This window comes from Telmatherina bonti (assembly GCF_933228915.1).
Source record: "Telmatherina bonti genome assembly, chromosome: 17".
Classification (NCBI taxonomy): Eukaryota; Metazoa; Chordata; class Actinopteri; order Atheriniformes; family Telmatherinidae; genus Telmatherina; species Telmatherina bonti.
Window position 1 is genome coordinate 10,006,047 of NC_136615.1, and position 21,633 is coordinate 10,027,679.

The window sequence follows — 21,633 nt, forward strand, 5'->3', positions numbered from 1 at the left end:
ACAACCTTGACTGTATGTCCAAATATGAAACAGACTACTGTGAAGTTTGACAAAACCACCATCGATGTTAGTGAAAGCTCATTCATCCAGATCATGGTATCCTACATGAGCAGGGTTAAGTCAACCGGACTACATTTAGTTTATTGAGGACATTTCACAGTCCTCCAAAAGCACTTCATCCAGAAGGTTTTAACAGAGATTGTATGAGTATTTGAGTAGCCTGTGAACCCATCAATGGTGAGAGCAGTTCTATGGTTGGGTGTACATTTTGAAGAAGAAAAGAGGCATTGGTGGAAGTGAAGTTGAGCAAGTGAACAGTCTCCTTATCTCAGTGGCATGCCCAAGAAAGGCTTTTATAAACTTCCACAAAGGAGCAGTATTCTTATTGGAAATGTGATTAGCTAATGTGGGACATGTACAAACCAGAGCATGTTACTTTGACTTTTTTCAATTGAAGGAATCCGTTATTTAGAATAGTTATGTCAATCATTTACATTGATGACTGATTAGATGAGCTGTGCACGTCCAAATATGGATGAGACTACTTCTTTGAGCACAGGGAGATCAGACACAGCTCCAAGCACAAACTTGGATCGTCACTGGAATGTTGTTGCCATGCCAGAATCTCAAGAAGAAACTTCTTGAATGAGGTTGGACTTAGTGAAGAGTGTTCCACCAGCTCTTTCACATCCTTGTGATGAAATCAGTTTCAAATACTTTTCTTCATTGTGTCCTGGACTTAACACTACGTCGGCAAATCTCTTCATCTGTTCCTGTCTCTGAGCAGTGAGTCCAAGTGAGCAAAGCTGTTGAACTCTGTCAGGAGAGTTATGGAAATGATTGCAAGCTGAAGCAGTATTTGACCTTTTCAGAGGCTGCACTTGGGATCTTTCTGTGACACAGTTTCCAGCAATAGCCTACTGATGAGTCAGGAGAGTTTGCTAGTGCTGATTAGGTGTTAGCTGGCAATGTTTTGGCTGGTATTGCTGAGCTGACCTCAGGTCTAGGTGAGGGAACGCACACTGATCCCATCCTGTTAAGGGACGTGGCTTTTGTCAGGCCCTCGCTGCCAACGGTGGAAAGCGGAAAGCTTTCGTAACTCTCCCCCGCCCGGGTGCCACACTGGCAGCGCTGCAGCGTCGTCTTCAGCTCCCTCTGGAAGTTGCTGTTGAGGAATCCGTACACAACAGGGTTAATGCAGGTGGAGGCCATCGCTGTTAGGTGGCAGGCAGAGAAGACGGTGTCATGCTGGCAGTCAGGAAGGGCCTGGTGATGCCAGTCAAACAAAGTGTTGAAGACGTTCAACGGGAGCCAGCACAGAGCGAATGCGACAACGATGGCTAACAGCATGACGTTAATCCTCTGTGCTCCCCGGGTCCTCCTGCTGCGCTCCAGCATGTCCCTGCAGAACACAGCATGACATCTATTGTCAGACAATCCACTGTGAAAGATCACACCAAACCTTAGGCAGAATTATGCAACAGTGGGATATATAAATAGAGCACAAAAAGAACACAAGCATGCTGTCACACAGTGAATGGAAAATGCTGCAATCAAAAGGCTTTGAAGTGCATGAGAGAAAGCAGAGCTGGGTGACCTGCGTCGTCTCAGCCGGAGGAAGATCCTCAGATAGCAGAGCAGCACCAGCAGGAGTGGCAGGCAGTACTGGAAGATCAGCAGCGAGGTTGTGTAGGCGAGGCGATGTTTGTCTGACGGCCACAGCTCCATACAGATCAAATGGTCCCTTCGATAAAAAAGACAATATTTAACTTTACAAGACAAATACAGAAGACGGGATGTCTGGGGGATGAAGTCCTTCTGTGCTTACCCAGCCTGGAAAAGAACAACATGATCTCATTTTGATTTGTTTTACAGATTTACTGTGTTGTGTTTTCAGCTATTATAAATGGAATATTTGAGACATAAATACAAAGTTATCAGGTTCTTACTGGGTCTTTAGAAAAGATAAATAAAAACTGAAATGTATAAGAGACACAGCTTTTGTTCAATAAATGAACCAAAATGCAGAAAATGTGTGGAAAACTATGAACCGACAGCTTGTAGAAACTCGCACCAGTCTCTCACAAGGTTGTGGGCAAAATTATGACTTCAGTTGAGATTTGCAGTGTTCATATATTCAGTCATTATGTTGAAGATCTGCTGCTGTGTTTGTGATCTCTGTCCTTTTGTGCAACCCAGTTTTAGCCAAGCTCTGTGTCCAACAGCTGGCCTCTCATTTAACTGCACAACACTTTAGTATCTAGAGGATTCATGGTCCACTCTGACTGAAAGGTGTCCAGGTTCTATGGGTGTAAATCAAGCCCAAATCCAACCTCTACCACCGTGCTTGACACTTGCTGTGAGCTGTTTGTGCTGACATGCCGTTTTGTTTTCTCCAATTGTGACCGAACATCTCCACTTGGTCTAATTCTTCCACATGAGACTGTTCTAGATGACTTGTAGCTCATTCAGAGGCCTCTTCAAGCCCCGTATTCAACAGGCAATGAGCTGCTCGTGTTAAAAAGATGTAAACATGTTTTTCTTTATTATTTTTGTTCTCAAGAGTTGTAACTTTGCGCATTTCAGTGCCAAATGAAGTAACAGCTGAGGCTTCTAATTCCTTTAGCACATGGATACTGTGTATGAATCATCTTGTAGTTTGCTGCTACTTTTGAGTCAGCAGAACCAACAAGAGTTCATTATAAAGGGACCTGCAAACTTAATACAAAAAGTGAGCTGTGAAGAAACATTGAATTGTACAGAGAATAAAGTACCTTAAAAGTTACATTAAGTCAGGAACACAGAAAAGAAGTGTCACAAACATCAAACAAAAACAACAAAAGACGAGCTCCCATATCAGGCTGCATGAATACATTTTGCATAAATGTTTAACATTGGATGTAAACAATTAATGGGATTTACTGCTAAAGCAGGTCCTCTTATCTGCCCAGAATTTGCATGAGAAGGACTTTCTGCTACAGCATTAATGGTTAAAAACCCATGGAGTGCCACAGGGTTCCAGTCTGGGGCCTTGTCATTTTTATCTACTGCCTCCTTCTTGCCCACATTATGTAACGCAGTGAAATAATATTTTGTTTATTTTTTAAACACACTTGTTAAATTCCTCTACTGGACAAATTGTGTTTGGACCCGGAAAGGGACTGTCTAAAAAAATTGACATGCCCAGAAAACTTCACAAGCCAGGTGTGCAGGTAGGCATTCTAACCAATTGACTCCTGTAATTATGAACAGCAGTATCTCCTTCTTGAAGGCCAAGCTTCTCATCCCATCTGTACAGGAGAGTCCATGCAGAGGAAACTCATTTCAGCTGCTTCTATTTGTTTGTGATTACAGGTGTGCATAGAAACTTAGATCAACATATAAATTAAAGACCTTTTGGCTCAGATCCTGATGCCAACTACACCACCCAATATGCTGCCTCAACACAAACTGGACAATATCAGCTGGTATTTCTCAACTCCTTACACCGGTTAATGCTCCTTTCCTGCCAGAAGAGTGATGCTGCGCATCCCTAGATCCAGTTTCTGTAACTGAGGTATTGGACTTCCAAGGACCCCATGTTGGGCTATTACCAAATACACATTGCACCCAATCTGGATTTCCTTTCCACCAGTGATGAGACTATGTGAAGGTGGTCTTTGCACTTGGGGCTGGACTCAGGCAAGCCCAGGATGCAAAGGCTAGGAAGTCACCTGTGAGCTGCCCATCAAGGCCTGACTCCTGAGAAGTGATCTGATTCTGTGTTGTGAGCGAAATGACGTGTGTTTGTCCTGTTTCCAATCAATCAAGGTGTATAAATTACACTTAGTCTGGCCCCTCCATTAAGACCACACTGCCTTGGGAGACCCTACAAGGGACTGATGCCTCAGGCAACACAGCCATCAAGTTAATTAAAGCACACTGGGAAGGAGGGTCCATTCATGGAGTGGGAGACTGTTTTTCTTCTTATTAAACTGAGAAGAATATGTCTGCATTCATGGACCAGTAATGTGATCAGAGAAATCCAGTAACAAAGCCTCCCATTTGTACTTTTGGTAAGCTGCTGCATAATTTGCCCAATTTGTGCAAATCTGGTCGTTATATGATTACATTGATTCAGAGCATTTTATTATTATTTATTACATTAGTTGGTGCTTTGTTTTCATTTAAATTCTTTGGTTTCAGTTCTAGAAATGCACTTGAAGTGATGTCAAAAGGCATCGCCTTCATTCTCTCAACCCAATTCAGCAGAATCTAGTTTTAATTCAGTCTTCAGCAGAGCCAGGACAATCTGCAAGTATGCTGCAGTGATGTCACACGGATGCATAAATATTTATGACCATAAATACTAAAATGCAAAAGTGGAAATGGAATTTCACAGAACTGCTTTGAGGCATGGCACAAGTAATGTTTTGGATAATAACAGGCAGAAAAATGAAAGGAGGGTTGTTTTTTTTTTTCAGAAAAAATATGTTGAAGGCTTTTGATGTGTACGCAGGCTGAAATGTTTACTTCTCTGTGATTGCCAGGACCTGGTTGAAATATTTTGAAAAAAAAAAAACATGTTTGACTGAATAAAGTTATATGTGTTGGGATCAGTTGAAGGTATCATAAACTAATACATTTCTTTCAATAAAGCAAAAAAAACAAAAACAAAAAAAAACAGTGCTTAGGGAAACACAGGAACAGCAGCCCAAACAGACAAGGTTGTGCTGACATGGATTGTGAAACAGGAAGAGAAAAAAACAAGGAGCATATATGCCAGGAAGTTTGATTAGACGAATGACTGCAGGTGAGTAACAAAGACAAGGTGATAAATTGGGGATTAAGACACTCCAGGCTCATCTCATTTCTCTAATTTCAGCCTCTTTGCTTGCAATTTCCTCCTTCCTCCAGCTTGTGACACAGAAATCTTTGACAGCCAAATATTTTAATGGCTGTCTCTTTTCATAAAATGCACCTGGAGGAGAAAGAACGTGTGCCAAAGGAGCTGTAAGTGAATTTTTTTCAGCTCCTGTGACACCTGAAGGGTGCATGGCACATTACTGGGAACACTGGGAACTCAAATAAAAGGAAATGCATACTTCATTAAAAACAATTCCATACAGCTGCTGCAACAAAACTACCAGCTGTCAAACATATAGAACTGACTCAAAGTGACACCCTGATGTAAGGACATCTCATTTCGCCATATGTTCATCATCTCAGCTCCCCTCGACTAGAAAGAATAAGATACATTTATCATCCTAGTGAAGTAACGTACATTCATGCAGCTTTGTGCTCTAACAAGCAGTAGACAGAAAAAGTTACACGGCTGTCAGATGGAAGATGGTTTTAGTTAGAATTTCTGATTTGCATTGGATCAGAGTTTATGCTGTGTTATGGATGATTCTGCACGGAGCAGTCAGTCTATTAAACATTTAGGTTTGAGTTTTCTGTGCAAGACTTGGCCTTTGCTAAGCACCAGGGTTTCTAAGCAATTTGGGCTAAAATAAGGATCTTTATTTGAATGTCTTTTGTTTGACTTGTATCTGCTCCCTTTGGGTCAAACATACAGAACTTTAACATCAACAGTTATGCAGATGACACACAACTTTATGTGTTGTTGTCACCAGATGACTCCAGTCCAATAAACTTTCTGTGCCAGTGTTTGGAACAACCAAACAATGACCAACCAAACAATGAGCCCTTCTCTTTGCTACACACTTGGGGACCAGAGCTCTTAAAAATACCAATAAAGTCTGGAACCGTGGAGTGTTGATAGACTCAGATCTGACTTTCAGCAGCCACATAAAAGCTGTCCATAAGAAGCTTTTTACCAACTCTGAAGCATCGACAGGATTAAAAGTTTAGTCTCCCAGAAAGATCAGGAGAAACTCCTCCATGCATTCATCTCCAGCAGACTGGATTACTGGAATGGTCTTTTAACAGGACTTCCGCTGCTGTTGGAGCAAGAGTCCAGACTCTACTACCACATGTAGAAACGTTCAAATCCGGGTTAAAAACATTTCTTTTCTCATGTACCTATGCATGAAATCTGAACAGTAACTTTTAAATAATTCTGCTTTTAATTCTTTTATTATTTTTAAGATTTTATTGTGATTTTTACACCATCCATAATGCTTTTTAATGTGTCATGTAAAGCACGTTGAATTGTCTTGTACATGAAAGGTGCTGTACAAATAAACTTGCCTTCCCTACAAATGTGAAAGGAATGAAAACATCCACCATTTCATTAGGAGTGAGTAAAATCATTGTACAGTTAAAATGTGTGCATGTGATTCAGTAAAAACATATCTAGGAAAGTGTTCATCAGGTAAAAGCATCGTATTAGCAGTGGATAAAAATGACTTGTGAGCAGAAAGCAGGTATCTGAGGCTCCTGGAAAGCCAATAACCTCTCCATGCAGGAAACTCTAGAGGCTGCAGTTGTACAGAAAGCCAGATTTCAGTCCTTAATCAATGCTGACAAAGAGAAACATTTGCAGTCGGCTCAGGCATACATGAAGACTAATTTTCAAATGGTTACATCTCCCGATGAAGGCCTTGCTGCACTGGATCAAACAGAAAGTCAAAAGAAGAAGACGGAAAAGTTAAGAACAGTACAAAAAAAAAAAAAAAAAAAAAAAAAAACACTTCATGGGCAGCATCCGAATGTCCCTACATAGAGCCCTATATAGTGATCCCATCATTTTCTAGGGGTGTCCGAATGTCCAGAGAGAAAAACGTAGCGCAGTCAACATTAATGAGCATCGATGGCGCAAGTAAGGTTAATATCAAACCAGGTTAAGAAAAAAAACAGAGGTGAATAATTCAGGTGCCAGAAAGCAGAAGTCCTACCATGTTTTGGGATCTACATGTGCATTTAGAACAGGTGTTTTCACTAACAGGCCCGTCTACCTCACAGTGGAGCTGAGCTACTTAAACTCAACTGGTTTAGTGACCGATGGCCGGACAAGACTTATGGCACCTGGAATTTTCACCTCTGAAAAGAAAAATGTTCATTTTATTTCTTTATTAGTTGAATAAAAATGCAACAAAGAAAAAACAACATACAATTCAAGAAAAGAAAATATTTTCACATGAGTTTGGATTGGATTTGGAACAAGGCATGGTGGTTGCCGTGGTGACACTTGGTAGTCGCATGACCTGTGATTAGGTGAAAATAGCAACTTCATGTCTGAATAGTCAGCAGAATGAGTTCACTACTGTATGTAGTGTGCTAAATATTGTAGTCCTGTATAGTAAATGAAGGGTTAAGGAACAGTGTGTCCAAAAACGGTACATGCATCAAGCACTGATTAAATTCAGAGTCCAACTTGCAATGTTAAGATGGACAGATGTGGATGACTGAGAAAGTTTAGCAAAGAAAACTAAACATATCCATATGCCACAGGTGTCAGACTCCAGTCTAGGAGGGCCATTATTCTGCAGGTATTTGTTGTCTCCATGCTCCAACACACCTGACTGAAATTAATAAATAGGTCGACAAGAAGCTGCTGAATCCGTTTGATTTGAATCGGTTGTGTTGGTAGAGGGAAACAACAAAACCCTGCTGGGTAACGGCCCTCCAGGACTGGAGTTTGACACCCCTGCCAAACATAAACTAAGTTACAGATTCTGAATACCAGTTCAGACAGGAAATGCCACTCTGACATATCTTCCTCCCACTTTGTGGCTGTCAACTGACTTAATTTTCAGATCCTCAGTCAGCCATTTTAACGACCCTGCTGTTGGTAATCACGACTCTGGTAATCACCTTCCGTGTGTGCGTGATGACAGAGTAGCAGCAGAATAACGAGGAAAGTGATAGAAACTTATCAGTCACAAAGTGTGAGAAACAGAAGTGAGCGTTCATTTATTAATGCCTCAATGTCAAAATGACTATAAAGTTCCACCTGTGATGCAGCCACTCATCTTTGATGGTATCATTCATCACTTCTCCGTGTCTCCACTCTGACAGCCATGACACAGAATGAAAAATGCAACGACGCAGTCGAAGGTCGGACAGCGTCGAGTGTCTCCAATCAGGTGCAGCGACATGTGAAAACGGCGACGTGACGCTCAAGTGATGGAGAAATGACAAAGACGAGATGGTGAACGTAAAGCTCTTCAGGGCAGAATATGTTTCTCTGAGCTAATCATGCTGTTCCCACTCCTTCCACCACAATCATCCAGCATCCAGGCTTGATAAATGAACTCATCTCTGTTGTCTTTGTAGGTTTTAGCCCCTTTAGTGAGACGGGACAGATGTCCCTACTTTACCTTCTCATCATTAATGCTAGAATTCATAATCAAATAAGCATCTGTGATATCCAAGCCCTTTCCACAGGACTTCACACACTGCTGATTAAGCTTTCTAGCATTAAGTAAGTAAATATCAAAGCATCACTAGTATTTGTGCAATCCTGTGCAAAAAGTGCCGATCCAGCTCTAATTTCTTTCTATTTACACTCCGAGGTGACATATTAGCTTTTAATCTTGAGTAGGATTACAAGACAGTCTGGGAAAAACTCCTCCACACTTCATGAAAGTCTTTCCACAGTTTTCTCTCATTTAAGAACCACTTATTGCTGTCCTTCAGTCAGTTTTGACAATAAATTGATGCATAGTGGTTCTCCACTGATATGTTTTTAGATTAAATCGGGCATTTTAACAAAGCCGATGACCTCTCTGTTTGTGTGTGAGTGTGTATATGAGCGGATCTGCACGCGTTTTGCTAAAGTTTTGAAACTTGTTTGCAACAGCAGCAGGAGGAAGTGTAATTTCATGGCAAAATGCACCATCTAATCAGCATAAAAATGATCTCAGCTGGGCACTTTTCCCTCCACCTCAGTGTCAACGTGTTCATTTGGAGCTGGGTAATGACTACCACCTCAGGGAAACTGCTGAGGACAGAGCTTTGCAACTGCAAGGAGAAACCAGAGGCCTGTGTTTACCTAAGTGCCTTCGGGCAGTTCCCATCGACTCCAGCTGTCACAGTTTGAGACTAATGTACTGTAAAGTGTAATGCTTGTAACAGCCTGAAGAAATTGACTCAAATAAACTCCCAATTAACAAAGGATTTACTTCCTTCGGGGTTAACCATGTGATGTTTGTTTTCAGTCATTAAGATGATGACTCCCACCTAGCATGGCCTTTCTTATGTGATATTGCCTAAATGTTAGAAAACATCCAGTTTCAGGGTGATGCAGAAAAACAAGCTCCCAACCTGCTATCCCCCAAAGAGCAGAGGGGGTCCAGAGGTTTCGACTGTTCAGAGTGTGATTTAATTTAAGGTTATGTCCACACAGAGACGAGTTGATGTGTGTTTGCTTGAGTGTTAGATCATTTGGGTGTTTTGTTCACATGGAACCAGATTTTAGGGACTCTGAAAATGCCAACTTTGCTCCATTTCATTAATGAGACATGTTTCAGAAATGCTACACTGCAGTCGACAAGCTGAAGTTTGATTTTATCAAAAGAAAGAGCTCAAACCAAAAACAGCTGATTTCAGCATGAAACCAAGAATGGTTTTAACACAGGGTGGGTGGCTTCTGGTAGTTGCATGAAGGGGGTCCTCTGGGGGAAATAGGTTAGGGCTCCTTCATAATGTTCTGCTCCAAAAATCCCCCGAAAAGCTTCCAGTTGATCCAAAACACTGCTGCTGTCAGAGCTCTAATGACAGTTAGCAGCAGGGATAAAATTCTCCAATTTTAGCTTCTTTCCATCCCAAATTTCTTCTTTTTACATATAAAACTCATCATGATCAGGCTCCATTACAACGCAAACATCTCCCTTTGCTCTTTGCTTTCAAACTGTAGTTCTACTTGTTGCTGGAAGACCTAAAAGCGGAACGGGAGGTAGAAATATCAGGTATCAAACCTGTCTTCAGCTTCCAGTTTAAAGGTAAACGGTGTTTACCTTTAAAACTTTGCTTTTTGATCAAGCATGCAGTTAGAACTGGCTCGGTTAACCCCTCATTATTGTAATTTTCTTCCTGAGCAGGTATTCCTGGCATGCAGCTGTGGTCTTGCTGACCCCTCTTCCGTGTCCTCTCCACTGCCCTTCCTGAGACTGGTTCCGCTGGAGGTTTTTCCTTCCTGCTTATGTTTCTTATCTGTTGTTACTTTTTGCTCCGTAAACACTCAGGATAGGGGGACTGAATGCAACAGAAGACTAGATGTGGTCTGCTAGTTTTCTTATGAACAGGCTTATATGAACAGTTACCTCAAACTGGACTAATGGATCTGTTTTAATCAGATTCTCTTTAGACTATGATAAAAAGGATTAAACTGGGCTGTTTGATTAAAGCAGCATTGATTCAAACTGAACTGAACGTAAATGAATGGATCACACAGTTTGGATGTGTTGAGGATCACTTTGGGCTGTGACTGACATCTGGCCTTCTGTCGCTTCAACATCCCCATTTCCATTTGAATATCTTTTTCATGGAATAATAAGATTTTTTTATTGTATTTTTGGATCATAAAATATACTTTTAAGTTTATATTTGGTGCATTTTATTTCATATTTATGTCCATCTCATAAGTAACAACTGTTCACAAACATGACTGGGTTTAGTAAACATCACAAGGAGTATATCAGAAGTGAAAAAATTTAACAAATTGTCCCAAAGCCTGGGAATAAAACTTTTAAAAAAAATTAGATTAATCTGTATATTTAAAATGTCATCCCTGAAGGCAAAAGACAAGACTGAAAAGTATTCCTGTCACTGATCTCCAGAGAGCACTGCATTATCACTGCATGGACTCAGAAACGCCTCTAAAAAAACCCAATTTATCATTTTATCCACAAACAAAAATTAAACTCTAACATGAAAAGTAAAACACAAAGAAAATGACAAAACATTCTTAGGGATGCTGCTTTCTCCAGGTTGAAGAAAAGACAAAGATCCAGGTTTTGTGCATGGAGGTGTACTGTTTACATTTGCTGTAAGTATAATGTCTTTTTAAGGAGAAGTACCCGCAAATAAACACATATAATTTATGCACATATTAAAAAGCACAGTAAGAAAACAGCTGACCGGCTTCGAGTCCAGACCTGAAACTCTCTAAAATCATTTGGAGCTTTATTATATAAAAAACATGATGAAGATAAATTTATTAAGCAGCTTAAACTTCACTTTTAAAAGAAGAGCAATTAGTCTTAAATGAAATGTGATATGTTAAATAGGGCATTTAATGATCTGCAAATCGTTGTTTGTATTAATAATATTTCAATAATGGATTTTACTACGGAAAGATGAGAGCTGTCTGAACTTATGAGCCTTGTAATAAGCTTGCTGTCTACATTTTCCTCTTGGTCGACTCCAGCCGCCTCTCTCTCTCCTGTCATTTCTTCCTGAATCTCTGAGCTGGAGTTTAACCCCCCCCCCCCCCCCCACCCTCCGCTCCTGTTTATGAATTCAAGCAGCCTGGTTCTTTATGAGTCTGGATCAGCGACATTCCCGCATCCCAGATGTTTGTTCTCACCTGAACGGGTTGGCAGGCAGGCTGATGTTCTGGAAGGGGTCATTGGTGAGGATGTTGAAGGAGAGGAAGGGCAGGGAGATGAAACAGGCGACCAGCCACGTGAGCCCCACAGCCAGGTAGGAGTGGCCGGCGGCGGGGGACCAGCCGGTGGGATGGAGGATCAGCTGGTGACGCTCCAGAGCGATGAGCACCAAGGAGAAGATGGACACCGTCACGGACATGCACTGAACAAAGGGAGTCACCTGGACAGGTAAAAAAAACAAGCAAACTCAGCTCAGTTTGATGCTTTTTAAAGGTTCATTTCTGCAAAGATCTCGCTGCTTTACTTTACAGCTACAACATCGCTGAAATTCTCCATGGGCCCAATTTGTGGTACAAGCTGACGTTTCTGAACTGTAATCAGGACCCCACAATCCACTGCATGTCATCACGTCTCCAACAGCTTATTTAGTTGGAAACTGGTTATTAGAAATTTTGGAATATTCCCCACCACAGCACATTATGATGACAGACCCTGCCTCATTATTTCATCATTTAGCACCATGTGGTGGACAGGCCTCGGGTCATAAATCCAGAGGTAAGCAGAGAGGTGATTGCCTAAGTTAACTACTTCATCTGACACCATTAACTTTGCACAAGAAAAAAATAATTAAATGTTTCAAGGAGCACCACAGGAGGACAAGCGAATGGCTGCCATGGGATAAATCTCCCAGCGCTTAATGTCCCCAAAATGTTCATCTTTACGTGGATATTTTAATTGGGTCATGCTTTCTTTATTTCACTCCTCCTGAAGAATGATTGCTGTAAAAGAAGCAGAAAATACTGCAAAATTGTTTTTACTTTGGTCAGTGTGTATGTTGTCATGACAAAAGATCAGTGTTGACCTGAAATTAAGCTGAATTCTCATTGTTTTATAATAATAGTTTGAATGAGACTTTTACATGAGCCTACATTCCTGTTAAAAACTGTTAATCAAGTTGTCATTTCTTTATATTTGGCTTGTCTGTCAGCAGACAAACAGTCTTGTAACATCCTGACATGTTCTTCAGTAATAGTTCTTCGGTCTCTTCGAAGGTCTTTATATATATATATATATATATATATATATATATATATATATATATATATATATATATATATATATATATATATATATATATATGTGTATGTGTACAGACAACTTACAGGCTCTTAGTAACTGCATTAACAAGATTAATGACTGGATGTGCCAAGGATTTTTTTTGAACATCAACAAACTGAGGTGATTGTCTTTAGAAAGAAAGAGAAGAAAACTAAAATGAAGAAAAGTGAAAGAAAAATTATTGAGGACCATCATAGAGCTTCATGTTTTACACTCAAAAACTACCAACGTGTGCCCAAAATCCTGGCATAGCAATGAACTGGGAGCTAAAACCCACCAACAAGGTCAGAAATCTGGGTTAATGAATGGACTGGGACCTAAAAATCACCAACCAGGTCTGTAATCTGGGCAAAGCAATGGACTTGGACCTAAAAACCACAAACAAGGTCAGAAATCTGGGTTTAGCAATGGACTGGGACCTAAAAGCCACAGAAAAAGGTCAGAAATTTGGGGATAGCAATGGACTGGGACCTAAAAACCCTCAACAAGGCCAGAAATCTGGGCATAGCAATGGACTGGGATCTAAAAAACCCCAACAAGGTCAGAAATCTGGGTGTAGCGATGGACTGGGACCTAAAAACCACCAACAAGGTCAGAAATCTGGGTGTAGCGATGGACTGGGACCTAAAAACCCCCAACAAGGTATGTAATCTGGGCATAGCAATGGACTGGGACCTAAAAACCACTAACAAGGTCAGAAATCTGGGTTTAGCAATGGACTGGGACCTAAAAGCCACAGAAAAAGGTCAGAAATCTGGGTGTAGCGATGGACTGGGACCAAAAAAACCCCAACAACGTCAGAAATCTGGGTGTAGTGATGGACTGGGACCTAAAAACCACCAACAAGGTCAGAAATCTGGGTGTAGCGATGGACTGGGATCTAAAAACCCTCAACAAGGTCAGAAATCTGGGCATAGCAATGGACTGGGACCTAAAAACCACTAACAAGGTCAGAAATCTGGGTGTAGCGATGGACTGGGACCTAAAAACCCCCAACAAGGTCTGTAATCTGGGCATAGCAATAGACTGGGACCTAAAAAACACTAACAAGGTCTGAAATCTGGGTGTAGCGATGGACTGGGACCTAAAAACCCCCAACAAGGTCTGTAATCTGGGCATAGCAATAGACTGGGACCTAAAAACCACTAACAAGGTCTGAAATCTGGGTGTAGCGATGGACTGGGACCTAAAAACCCCCAACAAGGTCTGAAATCTGGGTGTAGTGATGGACTGGGACCTAAAAACCCCCAACAAGGTCTGAAATCTGGTGTAGTGATGGACTGGGACCAAAAAACCACCAACAAGGTCAGAAATCTGGGTGTAGCGATGGACTGGGACCAAAAAACCCCCAACAAGGTCTGAAATCTGGTGTAGTGATGGACTGGGACCAAAAAACCACCAACAAGGTCAGAAATCTGGGTGTAGCGATGGACTGGGACCTAAAAACCCCCAACAAGGTCTGAAATCTGGGTGTAGCGATGGACTGGGACCTAAAAACCCCCAACAAGGTCTGAAATCTGGGTGTAGTGATGGACTGGGACCTAAAAACCCCCAACAAGGTCTGAAATCTGGTGTAGTGATGGACTGGGACCAAAAAACCACCAACAAGGTCAGAAATCTGGGTGTAGCGATGGACTGGGACCTAAAAACCCCCAACAAGGTATGTAATCTGGGCATAGCAATGGACTGGGACCTAAAAACCACTAACAAGGTCAGAAATCTGGGTTTAGCAATGGACTGGGACCTAAAAGCCACAGAAAAAGGTCAGAAATCTGGGTGTAGCGATGGACTGGGACCAAAAAAACCCCAACAACGTCAGAAATCTGGGTGTAGTGATGGACTGGGACCTAAAAACCACCAACAAGGTCAGAAATCTGGGTGTAGCGATGGACTGGGATCTAAAAACCCTCAACAAGGTCAGAAATCTGGGCATAGCAATGGACTGGGACCTAAAAACCACTAACAAGGTCAGAAATCTGGGTGTAGCGATGGACTGGGACCTAAAAACCCCCAACAAGGTCTGTAATCTGGGCATAGCAATAGACTGGGACCTAAAAAACACTAACAAGGTCTGAAATCTGGGTGTAGCGATGGACTGGGACCTAAAAACCCCCAACAAGGTCTGTAATCTGGGCATAGCAATAGACTGGGACCTAAAAACCACTAACAAGGTCTGAAATCTGGGTGTAGCGATGGACTGGGACCTAAAAACCCCCAACAAGGTCTGAAATCTGGGTGTAGTGATGGACTGGGACCTAAAAACCCCCAACAAGGTCTGAAATCTGGTGTAGTGATGGACTGGGACCAAAAAACCACCAACAAGGTCAGAAATCTGGGTGTAGCGATGGACTGGGACCAAAAAACCCCCAACAAGGTCTGAAATCTGGTGTAGTGATGGACTGGGACCAAAAAACCACCAACAAGGTCAGAAATCTGGGTGTAGCGATGGACTGGGACCTAAAAACCCCCAACAAGGTCTGAAATCTGGGTGTAGCGATGGACTGGGACCTAAAAACCCCCAACAAGGTCTGAAATCTGGGTGTAGCGATGGACTGGGACCTAAAAACCCCCAACAAGGTCTGAAATCTGGTGTAGTGATGGACTGGGACCAAAAAACCACCAACAAGGTCAGAAATCTGGGTGTAGCGATGGACTGGGACCTAAAAACCCCCAACAAGGTATGTAATCTGGGCATAGCAATGGACTGGGACCTAAAAACCACTAACAAGGTCAGAAATCTGGGTTTAGCAATGGACTGGGACCTAAAAGCCACAGAAAAAGGTCAGAAATCTGGGTGTAGCGATGGACTGGGACCAAAAAAACCCCAACAACGTCAGAAATCTGGGTGTAGTGATGGACTGGGACCTAAAAACCACCAACAAGGTCAGAAATCTGGGTGTAGCGATGGACTGGGATCTAAAAACTCTCAACAAGGTCAGAAATCTGGGCATAGCAATGGACTGGGACCTAAAAACCACTAACAAGGTCAGAAATCTGGGTGTAGCGATGGACTGGGACCTAAAAACCCCCAACAAGGTCTGTAATCTGGGCATAGCAATAGACTGGGACCTAAAAACCACTAACAAGGTCTGAAATCTGGGTGTAGCGATGGACTGGGACCTAAAAACCCCCAACAAGGTCTGTAATCTGGGCATAGCAATAGACTGGGACCTAAAAACCACTAACAAGGTCTGAAATCTGGGTGTAGCGATGGACTGGGACCTAAAAACCCCCAACAAGGTCTGAAATCTGGGTGTAGTGATGGACTGGGACCTAAAAACCCCCAACAAGGTCTGAAATCTGGTGTAGTGATGGACTGGGACCAAAAAACCACCAACAAGGTCAGAAATCTGGGTGTAGCGATGGACTGGGACCAAAAAACCCCCAACAAGGTCTGAAATCTGGTGTAGTGATGGACTGGGACCAAAAAACCACCAACAAGGTCAGAAATCTGGGTGTAGCGATGGACTGGGACCTAAAAACCCCCAACAAGGTCTGAAATCTGGGTGTAGCGATGGACTGGGACCTAAAAACCCCCAACAAGGTCTGAAATCTGGGTGTAGTGATGGACTGGGACCTAAAAACCCCCAACAAGGTCTGAAATCTGGTGTAGTGATGGACTGGGACCAAAAAACCACCAACAAGGTCAGAAATCTGGGTGTAGCGATGGACTGGGACCAAAAAACCCCCAACAACGTCAGAAATCTGGGTGTAGTGATGGACTGGGACCTAAAAACCACCAACAAGGTCAGAAATCTGGGTGTAGTGATGGACTGGGACCTAAAAACCACCAACAAGGTCAGAAATCTGGGCATAGCAATGAACTCGGACTGAATATGAAATGACTAAGGAATGAAAACGTCAGCCACCTTAAGAACATATTGTATGAAGAGTTACATATCTGATGTTTCAGAATGACCTGAAAAAACTAGTTCAGGTTTACATCTTTAGTCAGGTTGATTACAAGTCTTTGTGTGTTCTTCCTAAAAAAATCTATTGGACACCTGGGGCTAATTCAGAACCCTGCTGCTCAAGTCCTCACTAAAACCAAGAAAGTGGACCACATCAGTCCATATCTGAGGTCTTTAGGCTACCTGCCTGTCAGAATATAGACTTTAAAGTTCTGTTACTAGTCATTAAAATTCTGAATGGTTTACTACCAAAAAACATCAGAGATGTCTTGGCCCAGTATGAAGCTACCAGACCCCTCAGGTCATCTGGATTCTGTCTTTCATCACTTCCCAACGTCAGAAGAAGACCTGGAGAAGCTGCATTCAGCTTCTATGCTCCACATGTCTGGTTGAAAAACCTCAGATCATCTGGGACATCCAGGTTAAAGACCCTCCAGTTCTCAGCTGCATGGAAATAGTTTTTATTTAAAAGTCCAAGTCTGCTGTTTTTCTTAATTGTGTTTTAATACTGTTTTTATCTCATGTTCTTTCTTTTTCCTTTTTCTTTTGTGATTATTTTTTAATTATTATTTTCGAATGTTCTCTGGGAAGCACTTTGAATCACCCTGGTGTTGTATTGTACTATAGAGATAAACTTGCTTTGTTTAACAAAGAGCTCATTTTGAATATCAGCTTTTGGCACCAGCAGCCTGTCGCAAAGACACACCATTTATTTCCATTTCTTTAGTTGGAGCTTTGAAGAAGATCAAAGATAACACAGTCTGACAGACCGAAAATTGCATTTTTGCTGTGACAAAGTGATTCCCGAAAGAGATGTTAACAGAAAACTTGGCATATCGCAGCACATTGAAGGAAAGTGGACAATAAGGAAGACAAAAGAAGTTTGAGGTCTAAAAGATATTTACAGCAAATGAAAGTGATGCATTTTAATAAAGATAGAACACAAACAAACACGCAAACAAAAACTCAACTAAAAATAGGTTAAGTTAATTTTTTAAAACTAAAGTTTAAACGAAACTTTATTTGTCTGAATAAGAACAAAAACAAAAAACACTGCTAATTATTTCATGGGAACTTGAATGATGATTAGTTTTGTGACGTAATTGTACTTGGGGTGATAAAGTTGTAGCCGAGAAGATTTTAGAACTTGCATGAGTTTGATTAGGTGGAGGAATCCCAGCTGGTTTGATATGGACACAGAGAATTATTACATTTCCAACATTTCCCAAGTGTCTTCATACTGTAGAGCTCAGGGCTGTTTCTCTAAACAACACACTCAGACTTAATACATTTGTCTACATTTACACAGGAAGAAATTCAAAGAAAATACCCCTCAGGCTGAGAGATTTAATTAGCATCTGCACAAGGTGGGTTAGATACACATTATAAGGAAAGCAGAAGGATCAACAGAGGACGAGCGTTTGATTCTCTTCCCAATGGTGGCTTCATATGGTTCTGTATGAATACAGCCAACGTAATTTTCATATGATCACCAACAGAATCTTTTACATCCCCGTACTTTGAAAAATATGTAGATAATACACATAATAATATTGTTTATTGCTCTCAGATGAACAAAAGACTGTTTTGGAAATAAAAATATTTTTCTGCCACTTTTCAAAACAAGCCATACTTGTTCAGTCTTCAACTTCAACCTCTAACATGCTAACTGGAATGAATATCTTGGGTTTTCTGCAGTTTTTATGAGCTTCAGACAATCTGACATCAGACTAGCCACTGACACTGGAATTAAGTTTAATTCCGAATAGAAAATTAGCATTAGGAATTAAGTGTTTACATGGTCATTTTTCATCAGTTTAAAGGGGAATTAACTTTTATTTGGAATTAAACAGGAATTAAAACTCCCATGTAAACGTAGCATTTATCTTGTGTCTTTTTTTTATCAGTTTGGGATTAGTCAAGTTGTTTGCAATATCACTTTAGTCCTGGATGTTTTCCACTTTTGATGACTCTTTTCACTGTTTCCATGGCACATCCAGTGTTGTAGTAATTTCTCCGTACCTTTCTCCTGGCTAAAAAACCTTTGATGCTTTACCATGACGAAGCAAGGCAAAGTTATTTGTCCTGCACATTTCATGTAAAAAAATAATTCAGATCTTTTTTTTTTATTTTTATTTTTTATTAAAACCTAAACAGCAAAACAGGTGTTGTAAATACTAAATTAGATTAAAACAATTAAAAGCAAGATCAGTTAAAAGTTACTGTGCAGATGTCATGCATAGGCGCATGAGAAAAGAAATGTTTTAAACCTGGATTCAAAATTGTCTACGTGTGGTGAAAGTTTAATCTCCACTGGCAGTTTGTTCCAATTGTTTGCAGCGTTAACAGCTAAATGCTGCTTCTCCATGTTTAGTATGGTGTCTGGTCTGGACTCTGGTCTGGCCTAGTTTACCTGGGTCTTTGGATCTAGGAGCTCTGCTTGGTTTACATTCTCTGAACATATCACAGATGTATTCTGGTCTTTAAACCATTGTAAGATTCTGTAAACCATCAGCAGAGCTGTTTATAGAGCACATTACAGTGCTGACCACAGTGCTGCACATTCATTCATTCAGTCATTATCCTAACCGCTTAATCTGATGGAGGGTCGCGGGGCAGTGCTGTACAATAAATAGAAATAAAAGAAGTTTTTGAAACTTTTGTCTATTTGTTTTTTTATTGCATTAAAATAACTCTGACTTTTCAGTGCTTGCGTGGCCATTAATCATCTGTCTCAACAACATTTCATGTCTCAGATTGTATTTACTTCATTGACAGACCTGGAAGGTCCAGACTTTCGAAATGAAGACAGGTCTATTCTGCTTTTATGGTTTTATTTTCCATTGAAAATCATGCAAGGTGAGATTTTAAACATTACACATCTCATGGACAGCTGGTTTGGGTTATCTGCTTCTCTTTCTGTTCATGAACCCTTGGTTTAGCAGTAAATATCTAATTCACAGTGTGTGTGTGTGTGTGTGTGTGTGTTCAACTGACCTTACAGAGGGCCTCTCCCAGCACCCAGCGGTCCATCAGTGTGTATATGACAGTAACTGGCAAACACACCACACACATGAGGATGTCCGAGCACGACAGGTTAGCGATCAGGATGTTGGTGACGTTGCGCAACTCCTGTTGCCGGGCGATGATGAATACCAGGCCTGCATTGCCCAGCAACCCAATTGCGATGACAGCACTGTACGCCACAATCAGAAAAGTGGCGCCGCCCACTGAGGGCGGGCACTGAGATGTGTCTGCCCAGTCAGACGCCTCCCAGACTCTGAGGAGGCTGCTGTCGTTGGACATGGCAAGGGGTAACAGAGCGGGGTCGAGCCCTGAGGCTGCCTGCAGAACTTGTTCCAGGAAAACAAAAGTGTGCAGCGATAACTGGATGAGGGAGGTGCAGGAGGAGCACAGGTGATGAGCAGAATTCAACACTGTGGTGGGAGATGTTTCGTGAAAAAGCTGCAGGGTTGCGTCTGAGGAGAGGAGCATTCAAATATAGAAGCTGTTCTGTTTTTCCATCTCTGCTGGCATCCTGGTGGAACAGCTCGGTGTCAGTTTCCCTGCAGAGGAGAGAAAGCAGAATAATGAGGAAGGCTCTCCACAGACAGCCAGGCAGTTAGAGGTGAAGAAAGGTGAGGTGGGGCTGTGTAGAATGACTGAATATATTAGCTCATGCTGTTTTTCTGCTCATTTCCTCTGCAGAGCCGCACCCACCACCCACAGACACTCATTAACATACAGCGTTGTTGGTTTAATGGCACATTATGCAGCCCGGGTCGCCAGGGAAGGACTGATCTGTGCATCTGTAAACGAAGCGAAAAGACTTCAGCTGCTGACATATCACAGTGAGAGTTGCTTTTTTTTTTTTTTTTTTTTACACAGAAAATCTAAACGCACTCCTCGGAGCCTGCTCACTTCAAAGCCACCGAACATCCACATTGTCTAGTGGACACACAGCAATGCAAGAACAGAAGACAAGAGCAAAACAATGATGAATGGGGGAAAAAGAAACTCTCAGAGGGCTAAACTTTGTCTAAAGAATGAAAAAGCTCATTCATAATCCAGATAATGTTTTAACAATGCGAGCTATTGCACAGCTCCATCATGGACAAGAGCCCACCGCAGAGCTGGATGTGTGGCTGACAGCATCAAGACCAAACACCATATTGAATACAAATATATATCCAAGAGCAGAGTGAGATGGGACGTTATATGAACCTACGGAGGTTCTGCAGCACTAACATCTGGAAAAGCTAAATTTATGCACCAAACTAAGTTACAGTGCAGTTCTGATACATATCTATGAAATCTCTTTGGGTTTTTTTTTTATATAAAAGAATCACAAATTAGCTTTTTTTAATCCTTTAAAGTGTCATTTTTTGTTACCAACTCCTACAGTAAACAGGACATCAAGGCAGCCCGGACAGAAGTAAGCTAATTGTCGGAACTCCAGAAAGGCGAAAACAAGAAGCCTTTTTAGATGTTCATACTTCAGGCTCTGGAAACTCCTAAAGGAAGACTCCTTGCCCAGTCCACCCAACCGAGGAGGCACACAAGAGAAATGGAGGCCAGTAAAAGAGTTCTCCAAGTAGCATGCTAACACCATACAGGTCACCCACCAAGGCTGGAGACTGAACAATATCGAAAGCAGTGGTTCACATGACATTTACCAGAGGTCTAAAATAATCTTGGAGCGATTACCGTTTTAGGGTTTTTACTGACGGAACTAAAGGAAATTATATTTGCTATGAAATATCATCTCGTGGAGGGAATGACATAACTCGCCTTATGTTAAGTTTGCTTTTAGATCTATGCTTTCCAAACAACGGTCCCCAAAGAACACCGGAGATACGAAACGTTTTCACTCCGTAACTATTTGTGTGAGCAGAAAACTAAAATAGATCATAAATTAGAACTCAGAGCTTGGAAGCGCATGAAACATGGAGTCAAATGCCTGAAGCTGACACCTCCATGACACATCTTTTATAAATGTCTTCCAGGCTTACGAGTCCCACCGCTTGACACACATCACATTAACCCTTTATGCCCTGGTAGGGAAATATGTGCAGATGTGAGGTGCCATCTTTGAGCATTTTTATGAT

General features: G+C 41.6%; 1 protein-coding gene across 1 annotated transcript; it reads right to left on the reverse strand.

Moving 5' to 3' along the window:
• Positions 1-951: 951 nt before the first annotated feature.
• On the reverse strand, positions 952-19,831 carry npy8ar (neuropeptide Y receptor Y8a; the record flags this gene model as incomplete). Its single annotated transcript, XM_079256274.1, has 4 exons — positions 952-1,402; positions 1,598-1,744; positions 11,474-11,715; positions 19,523-19,831. The coding sequence occupies 4 exons, from the start codon at positions 19,829-19,831 to the stop codon at positions 952-954; spliced, it is 1,149 nt and encodes a 382-aa protein (XP_079112400.1).
• Between the last annotated feature and the right edge of the window lie 1,802 nt (positions 19,832-21,633).